Source organism: Anoplopoma fimbria, chromosome 17, assembly GCF_027596085.1.
Source record: "Anoplopoma fimbria isolate UVic2021 breed Golden Eagle Sablefish chromosome 17, Afim_UVic_2022, whole genome shotgun sequence".
Lineage (NCBI taxonomy): Eukaryota > Metazoa > Chordata > Actinopteri > Perciformes > Anoplopomatidae > Anoplopoma > Anoplopoma fimbria.
Window position 1 is genome coordinate 1630509 of NC_072465.1, and position 21175 is coordinate 1651683.

The 21175-nt window shown below is 40.6% G+C and overlaps 1 protein-coding gene across 1 annotated transcript; it reads right to left on the reverse strand.

Moving 5' to 3' along the window:
- Positions 1–1120: 1120 nt before the first annotated feature.
- LOC129105635 (sortilin-like) lies at positions 1121–20282 on the reverse strand. The gene is made up of 20 exons (XM_054616778.1): positions 20036–20282; positions 11376–11438; positions 11192–11265; positions 10996–11098; positions 10643–10804; positions 10365–10438; positions 9471–9520; positions 9266–9393; positions 8060–8204; positions 7646–7801; positions 6973–7085; positions 6763–6865; positions 6506–6674; positions 6187–6371; positions 5905–6094; positions 5630–5746; positions 4920–5028; positions 3958–4070; positions 3718–3844; positions 1121–3631 (listed from the first exon to the last, which is right to left on the reverse strand). The coding sequence occupies exons 1-20, from the start codon at positions 20201–20203 to the stop codon at positions 3617–3619; spliced, it is 2364 nt and encodes a 787-aa protein (XP_054472753.1). The 5' UTR covers positions 20204–20282; the 3' UTR covers positions 1121–3616.
- Positions 20283–21175: the final 893 nt, after the last annotated feature.

Genomic DNA, 21175 nt, shown 5'->3' on the forward strand with positions numbered 1-21175 from the left:
TTTATTGTCTGTAGTTGTATAGTATGTGTATTTATTGTCTGTGTAGTTGAGCTGCTGCAACACTTGAATTTCCCCCATGGGGATCAATAAAGGAATATAATTCCATATGTGTTCCTTCATAGTTTGGATGTCTTCAATATTAATCTACAATGTAGAAAAAAATAAAAATAAAAATAAAGAAAAACCATTGAATGAGAAGGTGTGTCTAAACTTTTGACTGGTACTGTATGATGCTCTATTGGAATTTAATACCGACAGTAATCCGTTTCCTTGCTACTTTATTACATGGCACCTTATGAAATGGTAACTAATGGCTTCACGGTTGGTTAATGAATCGGTAACTGCATTTAAATATATTAGTTATAAGTCAATAATGAGAAATATATTTTGGTTACCAATTGGTGAAAAATCTTGCTAATGTTTATTATATATATTTGGAAATAATGCAGTTATATGTGTTTTAAGTCCATTTATAAATTCTGAATAGGTTATGATGTTAAATAGATCTCAGTGGTCATATGGTCCAATAAATTAAAACCCATGTAAATGATTGGTAAATGATAATGAACTATTATTAAAGCTAGAAGTAACAACTTATATAAGCCCTTCATAAACGGTGCCTTATTTTAAGTGGCACTGAAACACCGTTATCTTAAAAATTTGCTCGCACTATTAAGTTTAGTTAGTGATATAAATCAGTGTCTTCAGAAAGCAACTAATGCAAATATTTTTAAATGGCCTGTTCTTAATTTACAATGATCGTTCCATCATTGTTTATTACCTCGGTGTAGCTTCATTGTTCTGTTGTGTAGGTAGGAAGGAGTGTCCTTGCACATTATTTTCCTCCTTCAGGGTTACAATAACACCAGCAGGAAGTATTGAACAGAAAAGACAATTTAACAACTTCTTCTCGTCCGTTCAGAAAACATCGTAAAGATAACCACATCTTCGCAGTCGATACTTTAACTTTTTATATTTTAGTAGGCTGTATTTTGCTATGAACGTACTTTACATATATTTTATTGACTTGACTTTGAATCAAGTATAACTTTATTTATAGAAATTTTGCATTATTAAAACCCCAAAACAACTGAACGGATGTAAGAGAGATTCTGTTATTTCATTCAATTAATGCAAACATTGTTATAAAACATTTGTGCTACAGAATAGTTTAATTCAGAGAAACTCATCTCTGATATTCTAGCAGACAGTCAAGAAAACAAGATGGAACGAGGATCACAACTTATGGCCCGAACACTTTACAAAAATTAGATGTACAAGGAAGCACAGATGCAACTTGTTCACAGATCTGTAGATACAGTGCAAAAATAAATCATTTAATCCAGTATATAGCTGGGTTTGTTCTTACTGACAGTTGTGTAAATAAAGAAGCATCAAGCATATTAATTTGCTTTCATATCTGACAAAGTCCAGCCAACAGTCCTTGAGAATACGCCTCTATATCAGGCCAGCTTATTACAATAGCTTATTCACTGGGATATTACTCACTCTGCTCGAGAACACAAGCATTGGCCAAAAGACCTGCACGAGTCAAAAGTTACAGTTCTTACATTGCAGATAATAGAAATGGTAGCCAGCCAACATCTTATCTTAACATCCGTATAAAACACTGTGGTAGTGTTTATTGAAAAAATATGTTACTCAATTAACTTAATAAAGTTAATGCTTGTTATGGCCACCAGACACATTCATCTGATAAAATAGTTTTCTTATTGTGTATGTTTTGTAACATCTGTGATATTAATACATTTGGATGCACCAATATATAAGACTAATAGTAGCTTTAAAAAAGCAGTATCAGTATAATTCTGGGAATGTTCACACTGCTAATATTAAGCTGTACAAACAGCATGTTGCTACTGTTTTTCAGCTGTCATATTAGCAACAGGAACAAGCCAGAATGGTCTCTAAAAACACTTGATTATCTTGATGATTACGCCTGCACCTGCACTAAGATTGTTAGACATATGCATATTGGTATTGACTGATATGGGGAAAATATCAGCCAAATAAAATAAACTAAACAAAATTAAAACACAAGAACAGTAATATATTGGTGCACCTAGTTAAGCTAAAAAATAAAAATGAGAAAGTTCAAGTAAAGGGTTTGGGTTAGAATTGCCATCCTGCTTCATATAATGCTAGGCTAAGGTAAGATTTCACCTCTACAATAAGAAAACTACACAATAAAAGTGCTTTGGCAATAATTCAAGTCTTTCATTTTCACCACACATACAGGGGAGAAGATACTGCTTGTATGGAGCTGCACTGTATAAAAAAATAGTTTGTTGTTATGTCTCTCAAACAATGGCAGGCCCTTTTAACATTTATTCCAGAAGTCTCAATAGGTACAAAAAATTAGCCTTTTTATTCTTAGTCCACATTATTTTGTAGCGATATAGTTACAAGTTCTTTCAAAGTAAGGACTAGCAGTCACTAAGTTGTCTTTTACTATCTAGTAAGTACTTGCACTTATTCCTATGTTCTGATTAAAATTATATTTTAATAGAGATAAGTTTGCTCATTTATACATTTTAACGAATTAATAATAAATAAATAAAAGATGAAAACAAAAATGATGACATATGTATGAATAATAACTTTTGACTAACGTAATATTAGTAATTATTATATTTTACCTACTTTTAAAAGTGTCTTGAAATACAAAAGAACAGTTTCTATTAAAAAGTTATTTCTGTTATATAAAAAAGCCATAATAGTGTACTGAAAGGTTGCTATCTAAAGTTTATCACTTGATTAAAACTCTGGTCCATTTCTACCAGGAAAAAAAAAGTATATACTGTGTACGATAAAAACAAATACAGAGCTAGGCGGATATAGTGACCAGTAAAGTCAAATGAGACACTGCTGCTCTCAGTAGCTGCTGTTTAATGAATAGTGCTCACTTCTAAAGAACTTATGACTAACAGGTAACTCATAGTGAGTAAGCATAGTCTTTCAAAACATGTTAGTGCCTAATTTTAGTCACTGGTGAAGCTGACAAAATAAATGTTTAAATGGCCGCCATGCACAGCAGGACTGTATCTTGCAAGCTTGAATCAACTGAGTACAAAAACTACTTAACTGACAGCAGAGATAATATCTGATTTTTAACACTGAGTATTATTTTCTGTGTTCTGTTGCTTGGATGTTCCCTAACTCTTATTATTATATAAAACTTTCTATAAGCGTCAATTTCTATCCTCTCTATTGTCCTTCTGCAGTGCATCACAATATGAAAGGCCATATCTTCTCAGGTCAGCATGAGAGGAAACATATAGAGCAGTTATTCAGACTCAGTGGTCCTTACAGGACTCTTTGTGACAGAAACAACAAAAGCTCTCCAGGGACCCCAGAGGCTTTCCTCTGTTCTGCGCTGGGTTTGTCCCCCTCCCCAAACCATCGGTTCGCCTTTTTGTGGGAGACTCAACTGGTACAAGGAAGCAATGTGAGATGCTGTTGAGTCCTCCAGCCACCAGGGGATAGCAAGAAGTGAGAAGCAGATGTTAATCGGCATGTGGGAGCAACAGGAGTGCCCAGGCGTCATGAAAGACTGCGTTAAATTTAGAGCCTTTGAGGGGACAAAGTGTCCTCCTTATTCCAAGAGGTCCTGTGGAGAGACACAACAACACAAATTAGTAAAAAATAATCACAAAGTTTACCTAAAAATTGTGCCTTTTACAAAGAATCAGATACCTGATCGGAGTCTTCGTTATAATGTGCTTTTCCTGTCTCCATGTAGTGAGTGTCAATATCATCGACTCCCTCTATTTTATCAGCCTCAACATGGTCCCTCATAACAGAGTATCTGTGCACAAGGAACCTGATGAAGACATCAGTGCATATTAAAAAACAAACAGAGATGAGATACAGTCCTTAAAGCGTTTATTTGTGTGCATAAAGTGTGTGTGGAAAGATGAAACGTAGTTAACTGACCGTCCTCCGCAGACATATTTCTTAACCAGCCAAACGCCCGCAACAGCACTGGTCAGAAGCATCGCTATGACAACCATCACTATGACAGCAGCGTTTGGTGAACTGTTTTCAGTCTGTTAGAGTTACAGAAACAGAAATGGCTGAAAATGTGAAGAAATCTAAATGCAGAAGACAACTTTTGAAAACACACCACACATTTCACCTGACAAAAAACTTTATGTTGCTCAGCTGTTAATGTGCTCACAGCGGATGAATTGGTAAAGTATGCAGTAACTGAGATTAACCTGCTGAAATCTAACATAGTGTATCAGGACCTGTAACATTGCAGGTGTTCCCACAATCCCATGTGCACATATGGAAGGCGGACAGCCACTGTCGACTCACTCGGCCTGACCTCAGTGTAAACTATGTAATTTGCTATTTATCATCCATGTTGGTGAATAACTGGGTGCTACTGTTTGAACAACAGGATTTGTTCAGGGGCCTGAGGAAGCTTGGTTGTAAGATAAAAACTAAATACTGGTATACTTAGGTCATTTGAGTTTGATCTGAGTGTGATAATAAAAGTTCTAACATAAAAATTGTTTCCATCCACTAGATTTTATTTAAATTTCATCGTTTCATCGTTTTTTATGCTTGGCTAAGGTGGAAAAGTTGGTGTATCAATAAAAGCAAAATGCGACAAAGTGCAATGGAACCAACTAAACAGATGTATAAATCATGACACCCATGAAGCATGTGGTGATCACTGAAGCTTCCTCTCTATGAGACTGTAACCTTCCTCATATAAACATTGTAATTAACATAAATGCCACTTTCCCATCTTTTAACCACGTCACTTTAACCACGAATTAGCGCCAACAACTGTTAATATCGTAGTAAACCAGGTGGGTTAATGTTGGGCAATGTTCAACTGTGTAGCTAGCCAATATAGTCTTATTCTCAGAGAGAGCAGAACTGACCAGAGAATTGGGATAAAGGGCGTTGCTGGTGCATATCCTCTTCAGGTCTGTCTCCTTTCTCTCCGGCTGAAACCCTCCCTCACACTGGTCTCCTGGAATCTTCCGGTAGCTTAAATGTGAGGAGAGACAGAGCGACATGTAAGGAAAGACAAAAAGTCACTGAAAAGGACACAGGGCAAGACAAAACAGCTGCTAAACATAAGATAAGATTCATAATACTATTCGAGAGAGCTGTAGAGGCAGAAATGGAAACATACTAACCTGTTTTATCAATTAAGCTCAAGTTTTCATATTTGGCTTTGACCTTTGATCTTTATCTTTGGCACTACAAGTTACCAAACTCAGGATGCCTTTTATTGTGTTGTGTTATGTGCATTGTATTTCTTTGGTTAATCTTGAACTACATCCTCACAGAGCAATGGGTTCTCGCAGAAGTCCTACGAAGTTCGGCACTTAGTATTGAATTAATAATCTATAATTAGCTTCTGGAAGTGAGCTAGTCAGGTCTCTATTTCTTACAGGGCCTGAATTACTGTTGGCTTGTGTGCTGTTCATATTACCCATAACCTTTAACCATACAGTGGTAAGACTTGCCACATACATTAACATAATTATGAATACATTTTCTAGTATAGTATCTTGTATAAGATTGAGTTTTTAAAACTACAGTGGCGGACAGAAAGAGCAAAGATAAAAACAGGCTTCTTCACCCGCTGGTCTGAAGCTGTTCGGTGGTCCCATTTAAGCAGAACTCCAGAGGATGACCCTTCATCTCCTCTTGCTCCACGCACTCTGAGCTGTTCTCTGGCCGGTAATATCCAAAGTCACTGTAAGGAAAAGCAGAAGCTCACCTGGCATTCTTACGAATTTACAGAGACAAACTGTGTAAATCTGTTCTCTCTATAGTCTCATGGTTGCAGTAAATACAGCATGAAAATATACTATATATATTAAATATTTTAAAAATGTGTTTGACAAAACTTACCAGTGATAATCGTCCATTGTACATGGACAGGGGGACAGCTTCTTAGGGACAGCATAGCTTCTCCCGTTCCAGCAGACAGAGTCTTTCCTCAGACGTAAGAAGGTCTCTCTATAGCCCAGCACACAGCCATCATTGGATCCACTGGGTTCTGTAGAGTGAGCCAGCCACTGGACATAGTCCCCTTCAGTACCTGCACATACATACATATATATATATATATAGACTAAGTAAGTCAAAAGGCGAAACACTTCCTGTTAAACCCATATTCTCCTACACACTCACAGTCTCTGGTGAGGAGCTTCCTGACGTCTATGGTGATCACCACCCATTTACTGAAGTCGCTCCTGTAGCCCCAAAGGCTGACATTCATGGAGCGAGAGCCGGGCTCACTGTCCATACCGCTGAAGTGAAGTGGGTCGCTGGTGAAGTTGTACGTGTGCCAGCACTGCCCCTCATCTGTTGAAAACCTGACGATGAGAGGGGCAAAGAAAGTGAGTGGAAAGAGCCCACAAAGCCAAAAAAGTGTAAAACTGACAAATATTTAAAAAATAAAAACAATCCTACAATAACCATGTCATCTACTTTTCTCAGTTATATTCACTTGATCTGGTTGACAGGTGAGTTGGTGTGCTCCACAGCCACCAGCAGTCCTCCAGAGTCCAATATAGCGTAATGATGAGGGCCCCTGAGAGCCAACATCCACGAGTAGCCCCCGTCGTCAGAGACGTACACGTCAGGGGAGAGAGATGACTCTGCGTCTCCAACGCTGCCTGAAGAAACAGAGGACAACGCTGTTATGAGACATTTAACCATGCGGTGAAATGATTCAAGGCAAAGACTTCTAAGTGTTTTTTTTACCATGAGCCAGAATGAGGCCCACAGCACTGGGCTGTGAGAGAGGCAGCATGGGGACGTTCATCTTCATGGTGGTGCTGTAGGAGGCGTGGATGTGAAGTCTGCACTGTAAACACACAATGATTAGGGTAATGTTGGTACCAGGTCAAAACGCTCACTGCATATAAATGTATTTATTCAAATATACGGTGTATAACTCTGTGTGTGTCTCACTCTGTTAGGCCTGTTGGTGGAGGTCTCAGTGTCACAGTGGCTGTTCTGTGGTCGGCGCAGCGTCTTCCATTTTGCTCCTTGGTCAAAGGTGATAACTGTCTCCACTGAGCCATCTGCAATCAATAACATTCACTTTAAATACTATCAGGATCCATAAAGGTAATTTGCATTTATAGACAGCAGAAAATAAAATACAAACTTTACACTCCTTTTAACATTTTTTCCAAACATTTCCAAAGTTTCGATGTTAAAAAATCTTAAAAAGCCATGTATCAATAATATAGTTTATAAAACTGAGATGTGATAAGATATTCAGTGCGATAAATTACCTGTCCGAACAAGTGTCAAGTCCCAGCTAATTATTTTTCATTTGATTCAAATTGGCACTGATTGAAAACAAAATAAATTCAGAAATCAATCCATAAATGTATGGTGTTCTCTGAAAATGAGTGGGCAGTACTTCTCTTCCAACTTCTTCTCTCAACACACAGTATTCGCGACCATTTTAACATCACATTAAAGTGTGACTTTGGGATGAAATGCAGTTTGTATGCATTTTTTTTGTAATTATATAAAAAGATTATAATAACATATTGAAAAATATTCACAAAGAATAGCCAGAAGTTTCCTCTTAAATGTGTAAGTACATATATAACGTAGTGTGCTGACCCACCCTCCGTGAGGACGCTTGTCATGTAGACGCCCCTGAGTGAAGTGATAGCAGTAAAGTCGGTGTCACTTCCTGTGGTCGTGTAAAGATGGCGCTCCAGAGACTTGGAAAACACTGCTCCTCTGTCATCAGACACATAGATGGTTCCAACACCGGAGTCTGGTCAACACACACACAAAAGACACAAACACAAACACACACACACACACACACATGGGTTTGGATTATACACTGTGTGAGACTTCTGCTTACTGATCCCCACAGAAAACCTTTTTTGCAGCTTCAGTACCTTTTTCCAAGGACACCTAATGAGACTGTTTGCGTGAAGGTTATTTTGCATTCACTACATTATTGTTACTGTTAGCATCATCATCATGTACATCAATCATCACTATGAACATCCTCTCTGGTTCTGACCTCCAGGGTTGTCCACGTGCATGAATATCATGTCCTGATTGGCTGACAGGATGGAGTAGAACTGCTCGTGGTTGACTGTAGGGAGCTGAGCCATGTTCCACACCTCACCTCCGTCTACTGACACGTGGATCATACGCTCTGTACCCTAACACACACACATAAACACGAAAATGGTGTGATGGCTGCTCCTTTACAGCTTTATGATTCAGATATAAATACTGTTTAGCATTGTTAAAGGGCCAATGCACCCAAATCCAAACAAAATAACAAACAAAATGAATGTCACCTGCATGATTGCAGGAGTTTAATACACAAATCCTAAGCATTTAAAAACGTTTCGATTTACACCTGCTGTTAACATGTGATCTGTATCTGGTTAAAATATCTGGATAATGGCATATGATGCACGGTCTTTAGCATTTACACATGGTATGAATAGAGTTTTTGTTATCCTTATTTTACACATGCATTGTGATCAGATTGATATATGCAAATTAGTTAGGTGGGTCTGGTGGTCAACACGGCTCTTCCCAATTCAAGGAAAACAATGACACAGACAGGGGTTTGTTTGTTATTATTTGTTAATCAGTCACTAGCTTCAGCTACCAAATGAAGTTTTAGTGTTGCATCTTAGAGTTAGATTATATTGGGCAGATTTTTTGCTTCAGAATGTGGTCACTCCTTAGGGATAACATAAATAACTTGCTGAGATCTGATCACAGTATGAGCCAAACCACCTCCACATGTGGTCTGGCTGATCCGATAATGTCCTGATCACAATGTATATTGCGTATACATTCACACCCTGCATTAACATATGGTTTTCCTTACCCAGATAACATGATAACACTAGCTGAATAGGGGTCAAGAATATCTGGATATCACTTATGATAAGTGAGAAACTATGTTTTTTGGGTGAACTGACTGTTTGAGTCTTTTAAAATACAGAAGGAAACATTTCTACAAAAATGTTACCCGGTGTCTAAATATGTATGGGTACCATTTATGCCTGTAAAGAAATATTATACACACAGGGATGTGTGAAGAAATACAAACAAGTGCATATAAAGAGATACTGTATGCATCAGGAAAAACAGTGCAAGGCAGATTAGCAGAAAAACAAACATTCTGCTCTCAGATTCGGTAAAGGCGAAAAGCCAAACTACTTGCACAGACATTTAGACACATACACACACACACACGTACCGTGCCAGTCATAATGGAGGCAAAAACAAAGCGCCCTCCCAGCACAAAGGAGTAAACTCTTGTTGCGATGGTCTGAAAACTTTGACCATAGTCTGCTGTCTTCCTTAACTCCAACATTCCTTTATCACCTAACAGAGAGAAAGTGGAGTCACTAGATGTATTGCAGAATTGTAAATATGTGGGTGACTATACAGTCTTCACTTACTGCATGATCCATTGTAGTTTGTTGTAAAGTAGATGCTGTTTTTTGGACCCCTGTATGTGAGAAAAAGAAACAGTGAAGGAAGGATACTGTAGAAAGGATTTTTTATTTATTTTTTAAATCTGAAGGTTGTCTGAGTTCAAATGTACATTAACTTTTGGAATTTGTAGAGATCACATATTATGGTTATGCTTTCTTTTAATTGCTGTGTGCACAGCACACATTGACCCCTGCTGCGGCTGAGCTCCAAGCCCTTTCTGGCTTTGTTTGCTGCCAAAGGGGATGAAGGTTTTCACACTGCAAAGATCCTGCCGGATCAAGGACTGTGGGCTGAATAAGAATGCTGCTGCTGACTCATGATTCAGCCTGACAGCAGCCTCAGCTCCCTCTCTCTGCAGTCAATTTAGGTTGGGGCCTAAATAACAGCTGTGGTCACGAAGAGCTATCACAATGTTCCCACAATGCCGCGCTAACAACCGCAGTCTGACACCACAGCCTCACATGAACCCTGGTGCCCAAATGAAACGAGAGTCAGGGGAGTGATCCAAACTGTGGCGAGTTAAACAGCTGGAATAACAAACAATCGACAAGAAAACACAAACACACTCCTGTTAGAGCGAAAACAAAGATGAACATGGAAGATGTGTGGCAACAAAATTAAGTGTTAACGTTTGATTTCATCAGAGTTTTTTGGGGGAAAGACAAAACCAAACATTGATAACAAACATATAGTTGATGCCCCCTCCCCACCCCATTCATTGTCTTACAGGCCCTTAAGTTTGACTTGGCCATTTGTTATGCCATCTGTTAAACATTTAGAACCAAGAACCCACATGTCTTGTGTGGATTTATAGTTTAATTACACAACTGACAGATGATGTAGAGGATATTTCTCACCATCTGACCAAACAAACACTGTCATGGATCTTCCTCCAGGTGGCACCAAAGTCCTCAGACAGCCACAGGTCCAACTGGAGGGGAAAAGGCTTGGTCAGTAAAAAAAGGTTTATAAACTTCTAGGTATTTATTAATGCCTAATCAAGAATGTAGTAGCTTCAAACAGAAGTCCAGCATTCAATTAAAAGAGCTAGCTAGGTCCAGTTTAGTTTACTTTAACTCAAAACTCAAAACTAGGATCTGTGGTTTGGTCTGGTCTGAAGAATAAAAGCTGCTACCGTGATACTGAGCGTCAGCAGTACGTTGCAGTCTCCAGGGTTGTACAGCATCTGAATTAGAGGCTCAAACGGCAGGTCGGTTGGAACAAAGGTCAAGCCAAAGTCCTGTGAGCGAAACAGTTTAAAGCCCCCGATTTCTGACACGTCACCAGTGAGCATCACCTGAAACCAAACACAGAGAGGAGCTGTCAGGAAAGATTATTGAGTTAAACAGTATTTTCTGTGTTATTATGAGGCAAAAGTATGTATTTTTATACAGACCAACCACAAAAAAACCTGTGTAAGGGGTCAGTATGTGAAAAGTACTGCATCTTCAGTGCATAAAAAATTGAGAATAACACACTTGGGCTCACCTTGCCAGAGTGGTCGGGACTGATGGCGATGCCAAACTCACTCTGGATGAAGGTGTGGTTGATCAGGTGAGTCACATCTTTGAACGTCTTCCCATAGTCTTCACTGACACAGGGACAAAGTTGCCGTTAGACCCTCAGACCACAGCTATGACAGATAATTTACTGCTCCATTTATCAACCACCAGGCATTTCTCACCTCCTGTAGAGGTTAGACTGGCCGAAACGCATCATGAACAACGGCACCTGAAATGTCGTCAACACCAGCAGCACCTGAGAGAAGAGAGCAGGGATTACAAAACCATCTCTACAACCTCTTGTTCTTTTTTTCCCTTTCTTTTTCATTTAGTCATATATATTCTCACTCATGTAAACAAACTCACCCCGGATCCATCTCCCACCCAGGCCAGTGACAGTGAACCCATGGTCCTCACTTTGAAAGTAAACTGGAATGGAAGGAGAAACAGAAAGTTAAAATATCTATCAATGAGCAATTCTTGCAAAATGTGTCTGGTATTAAATATTTCTGAGACTCGTTTGATTTTGTTTTCTTAATACTGTGTCAGGAAATCCACTGAGGAACACACACACACACACACACACACACACACACACACACACACACACACACACACACACACACACACACACACACACACACACACACACACACACACACACACACACACACACACACACACACACACACACACCAAAGAGTCCAGAGTTTAGTCTGAAATATAAAAAACACAAGAGAGTTTGTATGTTTGTTTCCATCACTTGCTGAACGAGAGGACAGAATGAATTGTGCTTGTTATCCAAAGTAACTTGGCCATTTGAATGCACTCTGCGTGTGTGACCTACATTCCCGCCTAAATGACAAAGCCGGGGCCAGAGAACAAAACAATTACCAATGTCCCGAGCACAGCAAGACACACACTCACACACTGTACAGTAAATGTAGACCGAAGGTATTCTATTCTGAGAATAACAGAATACAAAAAACTTACTTTTCACACTTATATAAATACATTTGCCAAGTTATAGAGGATTTCAATTTGAACTGAAATCGAAAAACAGAGGTAATGAGTTGAAAGACTTTAGACCTGAACTTCTATTTCACAACAAGTGCACAGGCTGCAAACAACATTCCAGTCTATTCATCCAGAGTGACTTTCAAGTATTTGGTCATTTCAGTGACATATTAAGCCACCGGAGGTTTCTCCCCTCCTCTCTTTTGCTGGCAGGGCAGAGATGTTTACAAGGTGAGCCCAGCCCTGGAGAGTCTGCATAGAGCTCTATAAAGCCACAGGAGACGGCCAGGTCTGGCTGCTGGAAACTACTTGTAAATATGTCCTGTGGAAAGTGGCCCGGCCTCGGCTGTCCAAGTGTGTGAACGTAACTTTCCATCTCTCCTCTACACAAATCATTTCATCACACCCTGCCTGCATCCAACTATTATAATACTCCTAATCAGCGAAGTGCTTGACAGCTTCCTTGCAGTCACCCATTCAATCTGTTGATCAGTGAATAGAGGTAAAGCACTATCTGTCCTGTCATTAAACGTGTTTTGGCTTCAGATCTGTTGAGAAACATGTTTCCCACTCCCCCCATATTTCCTGCTCTTCTCCCTTTCTGTCTTTGTAGTAGTAGGCATGATATCAAATGGAAAAAAAAACTTAAAAAGTAAAAGCATTATTTTGGCCTTTGGAAATGAATTAAATGTTAGTGTCTTCGTCACACTTGAGGTGTAAGAAGGACTTCCAGTTCAGTGACGCATAATACTTATTGACGTCAGTGGTCAATGTCACTGAGTCGTAGTGGCAACTAAAGAAGTGGGTAAACTAGGAATATTTCTCTGCCCTCCCATCCAAACATGCATAAAGATGTAGAGTAAAAAAAGGCACAACCACACAAGATGCACTTCAGGATAACTACGGACCTACAGAAACATGACCTGAAATCTGGTCACAATGACAGTAACTACTGTGAAGTCTGTGAAAACTGTGTCCAAGTGAAATCCGCTTTTTCACATAACTGGAGAAGAGTAAAGCAGCATCGGAAAAGGGAGTTAAAGTGAAGCTGAATAATCTTTCTGTTCTGGGATGTGGAAAACAGGAGCATAGAGGGAGACGGTGAAGAGAAGAAAAGACACTTATGAGTCAGCGAAAAATATGAAGAGATAAATGTCGGACCCGGCTGGAGGTGGCCTCACAAGCAAGACATGACCTCATGCTGTATCATGTTGAATTTAAGGGGTTCACATCTGCTCTGAAAAGGCTCCTCTAAGCTGCTTCTGCATAATAACTTATGACCCTCAAGGTGTAAAAGTACATTAAACTGTCAGCGGTGAACAGCAATTTTCACACTGTTTCACACACATGCTGCTATACGTGAACACACACACACACACACACACACACACACACACACACACACACACACACACACACACACACACACACACACACACACACACACACACACACACACACACACACACACACACACACACACACACACACACACACACACACTGAAGACACACTGTTGGTGGGTGGGATCACAGTAAAGTCCTCTCTCAGAGGTCAGACACAAACACAATGAGCTCCTTGTTCCCTCTGCTCTGGGTTTTAACCTTTCTGCTTCAGCCGTGTTTACACACATAAAACTTCAGAAGAGCAGGTCAAATTCTCTGGGCTCTGATCTAAACACATGAAGCTGTGTACACCATTCCTCTGATGCTGGGATAACTTTTGCGGACAGAGACGAAAGCTTGGTCGTATTAATGTCTATTTGATCATTATTGTTAAAGAAAACCAGGACAAACCGTGATGATTACTTTTGGATTTTTGATTTGTTAGTCTATGTCTATCTATAAAAAGAGAAAATATGTCCATCGCAATTTCAATCTAGTGCTTGAATGATAAATTGCTTAATCGATTAGCTGAAAGTTGTTTTGATTTAATGGTTTAGCTTGTTTTTAGCCAGGCTAGCAGCATGGCTCTAGGGATGGCAATGACGTACTGTTTTATCACTGCATTCCCAATCCCAAACTCTTTCTTTTTACTTTTAGTACATACTTCAGCTGTCCTAAGTACGTACTGTCGCATGCAGCATGCATTCAACAACTGTTCTTCATAACCTTGCACCTTGAATGTTGACCCTTTTGCTCATGTATCTGCTGTGTAGAGGATTGTTGCCTTGAATACTGCAAAATATACCAGGATGTATCCTGGTATATTTGGCACACTGCATTTGTGTCTAATATTATGGTAGTATGAGCAGTGAAAAGCACATTATGTGTTAGGTGCTAACTATTAGCATGCTAACACACTAATCTGAGATTGTCCATCCATCCATCCATTTCCTCCGCTTATCCAGGGCCGGGTCGCGGGGGCAGCAAGCTAAGGAAGGTCCTCCAGACGTCCTTCTCCCAGCAACACTTTCCAGCTCCTCCTGGGGGACCCCGAGGCGTTCCCAGGCCAGACGAGATATATAATCTCTCCAGCGTGTTCTGGGTCTACCCCGGGGCCTCTTACCAGTTGGATGTGCCTGGAAAACCTCTAAAGGGAGGCGAGATACTTGAACTCCCTCGCTTGGGGCAGTGACTCACTCCCAACCCAGAGGGTGCAATCCACCGTTTTCCGGAAGAGAACCATGGCCTCAGACTTGGAGGTACTGACTCTCATCCCGACCGCTTCACACTCGGCTGTGAACCGCCCCAGTGCGTGCTGAAGGTCACGTTCTGAAGGAGCCAACAGAACCTTATGACCCTCAAGGTGTAAAAGTACATTAAACTGTCGCGGTGAACAGCAATTGAACAGCGGTTTTGAAGTCCCCAAACCGGAAACTCTCCTCCCCCCGGCTGCGTCTTGAAATCCTGTCCATGAAAATCACAAACAGGATTGGTGACAATGGGCAGCCCTGGCAGAGGCCAACACGCACTGGGAACAAGCTCGACTTTGTGCCGAGTATCCGGACACAGCTCTCACTTTGGTCATACAAGGGCCGAATGGCTCGTAGTAACGAGCCAGGTACCCCATATTCCCGCAGTACCCCCCACAGGACTCCCCGAGGGACACGGTCGAAGGCCTTCTCCAAGTCCACAAAACACATGTAGACTGGATGAGCAAACTCCCATGTCCCCTCCAACAGACCTGCAAGGGTAAAGAGCTGGTCTGCTGTTCCACGGCCAGGACGGAATCCGCATTGCTCCTCCTGAATCCGAGGTTCGACAATCGGACGGAGCCTCCTTTCCAGCACCCTGGAGTAAACTTTCCCGGGGAGGCTGAGCAGTGTGATGCCCCTATAATTGGAGCACACTCTCCGGTCCCCCTTTTTGAAAATGGGAACCACCACCCCGGTTTGCCACTCCATAGGCACTGTACCCGACTTCCACGCGACAGTGAAGAGACGTGTCAACCAAGACAGCCCAACACTGTCCAGAGCCTTTAGCATCTCCGGTCGAATCTCATCCACTCCTGGCGCTTTGCCGCTGAAGAGCTTTTTAACTACCTCAACGACCTCCGCCAGGCATATGGACGAGTCTTCCCCTGAGTCTTCAGACTCTGCCTCTTCCACAGAGGACGTGTTGGTCGGGTTCAGGAGTTCCTCAAAGTGTTCTTTCCACCGCTCGACAATATCCCCAGTCCGGGTCTGCAGTTCTCCCCCCCTGCTGAGCACAGCCTGAGAGAAGCCCTGCTTCCCCTTTCTGAGTCGTCCCAGAACTTCCTTGAGGCCATTCGAAAGTCCTTCTCCATGGCCTCGCCGAACTCCTCCCACACCCAGGTTTTTGCCTCAGCAACTGCCGCAGCTGCAGCCCTTCTGGCCAATCGGTACCTGCCTGCTGATTCAGGAGACCCCTGGGCCAGCCAAGCCCAAAAGGCCTCCTTCTTCAGCTTGACGGCCTCCTTCACCGCTGGTGTCCACCAGCGGGTTCTCGGATCGCCGCCACGACAGGCACCGATCGCCTTCCGATCACAACTTCTAGCAGCAGCTTCCACAATGGAGGATTTGAAGATGGCCCACTCGGATTCCATGTCCCCAGCCTCCCCCGGGATGCACGAGAAATTATTCCGGGTGGGAGTTGAAGACCTTGCGGACAGGATCCTCAGCCAGACGTTCCCAGTTCACCCTCACTACACGTTTGGGTTTACCGGGTCTGTCCGGCAGCCTCCCCCGCCACCTGATCCAACTCACCACCAGGTGGTGATCAGTTGACAGCTCTGCTCCTCTCTTCACCCGAGTGTCCAAGACATACGGCCGCAGGTCTGATGACACAACTACAAAGTCGATCATAGACCTTTGGCCTAGGGTGTTCTGGTACCAAGTACACTTATGAACCTCCCTATGCTCAAACATGGTGTTTGTTATGGACAGTCCATGACTAGCACAGAAGTCCAACAACAAAGCACCACTCGGGTTCAGATCGGGCAGGCCGTTCCTCCCAATCACACCCCTCCAGGTTTCTCCGTCGTTACCCACGTGAGCGTTGAAGTCTCCCAGAAGAACTATGGAGTCCCCAGTCGGCGCCCTTTCCAGAACACCACCCAAGGACTCCAAGAAGGCTGCATACTCCGAACTGCCGTTTGGTGCATAGGCACAAATGACAGTCAGAGACTATCCTCCTGCGATTCGCAGTCGCAGAGAGGCGACCCTCTCGTTCTCCGGGGAGAACTCCAAAACAGCGGCGCTCTACTAAACATATTAGTATTGTCTCTGTTAGTGTGTTAGCATGCTAATGTTAGCATGCAGCTCAAAGCACCGCTCTTCCTGAGTGCAGCCTCACAGAGCCTTTAGCATGGCTGTAGACTCTAAGCCTTGTTCACTGTTTTCTGATATTTTATAGACCAAACAATTAAATGATCAATCAAGTAAATATTGTTCATTTGGTTCACCCTGATTCCATCTATGTTGATGCAGAACAGAGAAAAAGCAGCAAAGCCTCCAGTTTGAGACGCTGGAAACGGAAAGTTTTTGGCATTTTTGCTTGATAAAAGCACTGACTTAACATTTTTTGTAGATTTATTTCCTTACGCTAATCAACTGTTAGCACTTGTAGAGTGTGGAATGGATGAAATTGAATGCAAACATAAATTAAACACATACTTGATAATCTCTCCAACTTCTTTTACCTTCTAAATTTCAAGTACAAGTCTCCCTCTGAATATACAAGTGCTTCTCTATTTTCACTAGTTTGTTGATCTCATTGGCATCTCTCCCTGTACATTAACGAACACATACTTTCCATAACACACCGTCTCTCTCTCTCTCTATGTGGAACATCAACTCTGCTGCTTTTCTTGGTTCTCCAACAGCTGGCTGTGACCCAGACACGTTCTCACACTCAAAACAGAACATGTTTTTTTTCTCTTCGGTCTTTTGGCCAGAGGGGATTGAGGACAGGACGGAGTGAGGATATAAAAAAGTTTAGAAACAGCAAGCTAGATTATAAACCAGACAGAGTCATCCTAATGAACTTTTTACAAACAAACCGAAAACAAAATTAGACAAAGCTTGGGCTGGCTGACAAAACACATCCTGTGTAGCCTATCAGGGCCTAAAATAGCATACAAAGAATGGTAGGAGTAGGTTGGTATTGTCTGATCAGGCAATTAACATAGCAAAGTAAAAAATAAAGAGTGTTTACTATTTATCAACATGCTCATTCTCGCTTGTCTGATCTATGCCTGTAGGTCTGATAACATAAAACCCAAAACCACATTGGCACTCATTAAATCCATCACAAAAAAACGTGGGGAATATTTGCACCGGAGAAAGGCCCAGAGGAGACGGGAGGGGTCTGCTCTCAGCAAGCATGCAGCATCGTTTTCATGCTCAAAAGCTAAGCCCAGGTTTTATGAGCCACAGAAATGATGTAACGTCCACTTCGTCCATCACTCACACTCACTCACACACACACACACACACACACACACACACACACACACACACACACACACACACACACACACACACACACACACACACACACACACACACACACACACACACACACACACGCACGCACACACACACACACACACACACACAACAGGAAGACTGTCCTGTGGAGCTCTGAAGCTTTGGACCAAGCTGTTATTCTTGAACATTCTTCTGGACATCTGGGTTGTTCTTGTTGTGCTTCCTATTACAACATGTTCAGTACTAACATAACAGAAGGTGTCCTTTGGTCTATTATAATGTGGGATCAGGGTTGAGATTAGAAAGAGTTCAAGATTGGAGGAAGAAAGAGATGGCAAAAAACATGGAGGTGCAATGATTTTCTACATGCAGGTATCAGTCGACAGATTGGAAGAGGACTTCATCCATAGGACTAATGGATCTGACCCGGACTGAAGACCTACATTAATTCAGATAATTTAAAACAAAGAGATTGTAACAGGCTGCCATAAACTGGCAACCATTTAGACAAAATATTATTTCAGCAAATCATCAATGAAAACACTTTGCATTACCAACTTCTCCAGTGTATTCTCAATTTATCTCCTTTGTATAATTGTAAAATGGATTAGAGCTGCAACAATAGATGACTGATCCACTAGTTGATCGTTTAATTGTCAACTATTTTGATATCAATTAATTGTTTCTGTCTTTTCTCAGGCAAAAACATTCCCTGGTAGGGCTGTCAAGGTATCAGATTTTCACCACCTAATTATCGTGGCCAAAAGAATTCACATAAGGATATTATCACCAATAGAAAAGTTTAAGAAAAAACAATACCAATACTGTCCGTAAAATTCATCTTTCATTTTGTTTATTGTGCATTTAGTTTATTTTCTGGCAAATTAATTACACACAAAATAAGGGAGGTGGAGAGAGAATATGTAATCATAACTGTATATAAAAAAATATTTAAGAGGCACTGGATTTTTACAATATATTATCAAATGTGTATTATTAAAATGATATCAATATTTCATACATTTTTTTATATCAAAGTTATCTGTACCAGTATATTGCACAATCTCTATTCCCAGTTTCAGCTCCTCACATGTGGGTATTTCATGCTTTTCTTTGTTATATATTTCAGTAAACTGAATATCTTTATGTTTTGTAATGTTGTTACATTACAATACTTACACTTACATTATTATAATAAGCTGATTGAAGACAGAGCAGGGCTGCAACGTGTTATTACAACGTGTTATCATTTGTATTATCAGTTATTGTGCAGATGGCTTTACTGCAGTATATTTTACCCTCATTCACATCACACAGAGAGCTGTCAGATCACAACTACAGCACCACTTATCTTGTTACATCTGAAAAGCTCGTGTTAAATTTCTGTCAACATGCTGACCAGCCCCCCCATGTGGATATACATGTACATTTTTTTATTCCTGTTCTTGTATGTATTTTGTTGTATAGTATGTGTATTTATTGTCTGTGTAGTTGTATAGTATGTGTATTTATTGTCTGTGTAGTTGTATAGTATGTGTATTTATTGTCTGTGTAGTTGTATAGTATGTGTATTTATTGTCTGTGTAGTTGTATAGTATGTGTATTTATTGTCTGTGTAGTTGTATAGTATGTGTATTTATTGTCTGTGTAGTTGTATAGTATGTGTATTTATTGTCTGTGTAGTTGTATAGTATGTGTAGTTGTATAGTATGTGTCTGTGTAGTTGTATAGTATGTGTATTTATTGTCTGTGTAGTTGTATAGTATGTGTATTTATTGTCTGTGTAGTTGTATAGTATGTGTATTTATTGTCTGTGTAGTTGTATAGTATGTGTATTTATTGTCTGTGTAGTTGTATAGTATGTGTATTTATTGTCTGTGTCTGTGTAGTTGAGCTGCTGCAACACTTGAATTTCCCCCATGGGGATCAATAAAGGAATATAATAATAAATCATCTACATGATCATCTGTTTGAGTCTGTGAAGTTATTTACAGTTGTTTATGTGACCACAGACACATTTTAGTAGTCTGTGAGTTAACTTTAACAGCTAAGAACCAGAAAAACAAAGACTAAAGTTGTAATGGTGGGTGAAAGGGAACCAGAATAAGTCACTTACAGAGTGGGTGCTGTTGTGCAGGGTGGACTCCACTCCGGGCAGAGCTGTACATGTCTGTTCATTCAGTCCTGCGCTGCGTTTCTCCAGCAAGTTTTCACCTTTGTGGAAGTTTGTTCCCAACGCAGACGAAAACAATCCCAGCACCAAGATGCAAGACACGAAAATCATGTTTACAAGAAGACTGCCCAACTTTGGAGTCCACGAAGAGCTTTCCCGTCCCAGTAGTTGGCTCCTATGACCCCCTCATCACCTTATGCATCTTCAATAACGGCCCATCCACCGTAGAAGAAGATTGGCCAGCGAGAGAAGAACCAGCGATCTGATTGGACGGCAGGAATCTTCCTCGAATGCGATGTCAAATGTTTTCTGATGTCACACTGCCCCCTGGTGGAGAAACCACGCAAAGGCCAGGACACGTTTTTATTAGATAAGATAAGATAAGATAAGATAATCCTTTATTAGTCCTGCAGGCTTACAACAGCGTAGAGTAAAGTGCACACAAGAGACATAGTAGAAGAAGACAAGCTAAAAAATAAAAAATGAAAAATAAAATAAAACAAGTATTATAAATAAGCAATAAAAAAAACAGTAGAAAAACAACAATAACTGAAATATTATATTTACAGACAAAGAAAAACAACAACTATTTTAACTATTTTAAACTATTATTGCACAGTGTAATGTGTAATGTGTAATGTATTGCATATTATTGTCAGAGAAAAAAACAACTATTTTAACTACTTTAAACTTTTTTAACTATTATTGCACAGTGTAATGTGTAATGTATTGCACAGGTTTTTATTGTCATGTTATTATTGTCATGTGTCATGTGCAGTGGTGTATAAAGTACCCAAAAGCCATACTTGAGTAAAAGTAAAGATACCTTCCTGGAAAATGACTCCAGTAAAAGTAAAAGTCACCTATTAGAATACTACTTGAGTAAAAGTATTAAAGTATCTGATATTTGCTGTACTTAAGTATCAAAAGTAATTTTCTGATATTAAATGTACTTAAGTATTGAAAGTAAAAGTACAAGTAAATGCTGTTAGACCACATGACTCATGTGGTCTGCTGGGAGCAGAGTTGGTTGTGCAGCCTGACAGCAGCAGGAAGGAAGGACCTGCGGTACCTCTCCTTCAC

Excerpts from the sequence above, each read along its gene's own strand:
- LOC129105635 (XM_054616778.1), bottom strand. The coding sequence starts at position 20,203 with ATGATTTTCGTGTCTTGCATCTTGGTGCTGGGATTGTTTTCGTCTGCG. Across the intron at positions 10,439-10,642 it reads TGCTGACGCTCAGTATCACG|TTGGACCTGTGGCTGTCTGA; the intron begins GTAGCAGCTTTT and ends TTTCCCCTCCAG. Across the intron at positions 8,205-9,265 it reads CCTCCATTATGACTGGCACG|GGTACAGAGCGTATGATCCA; the intron begins GTACGTGTGTGT and ends TGTGTGTGTTAG.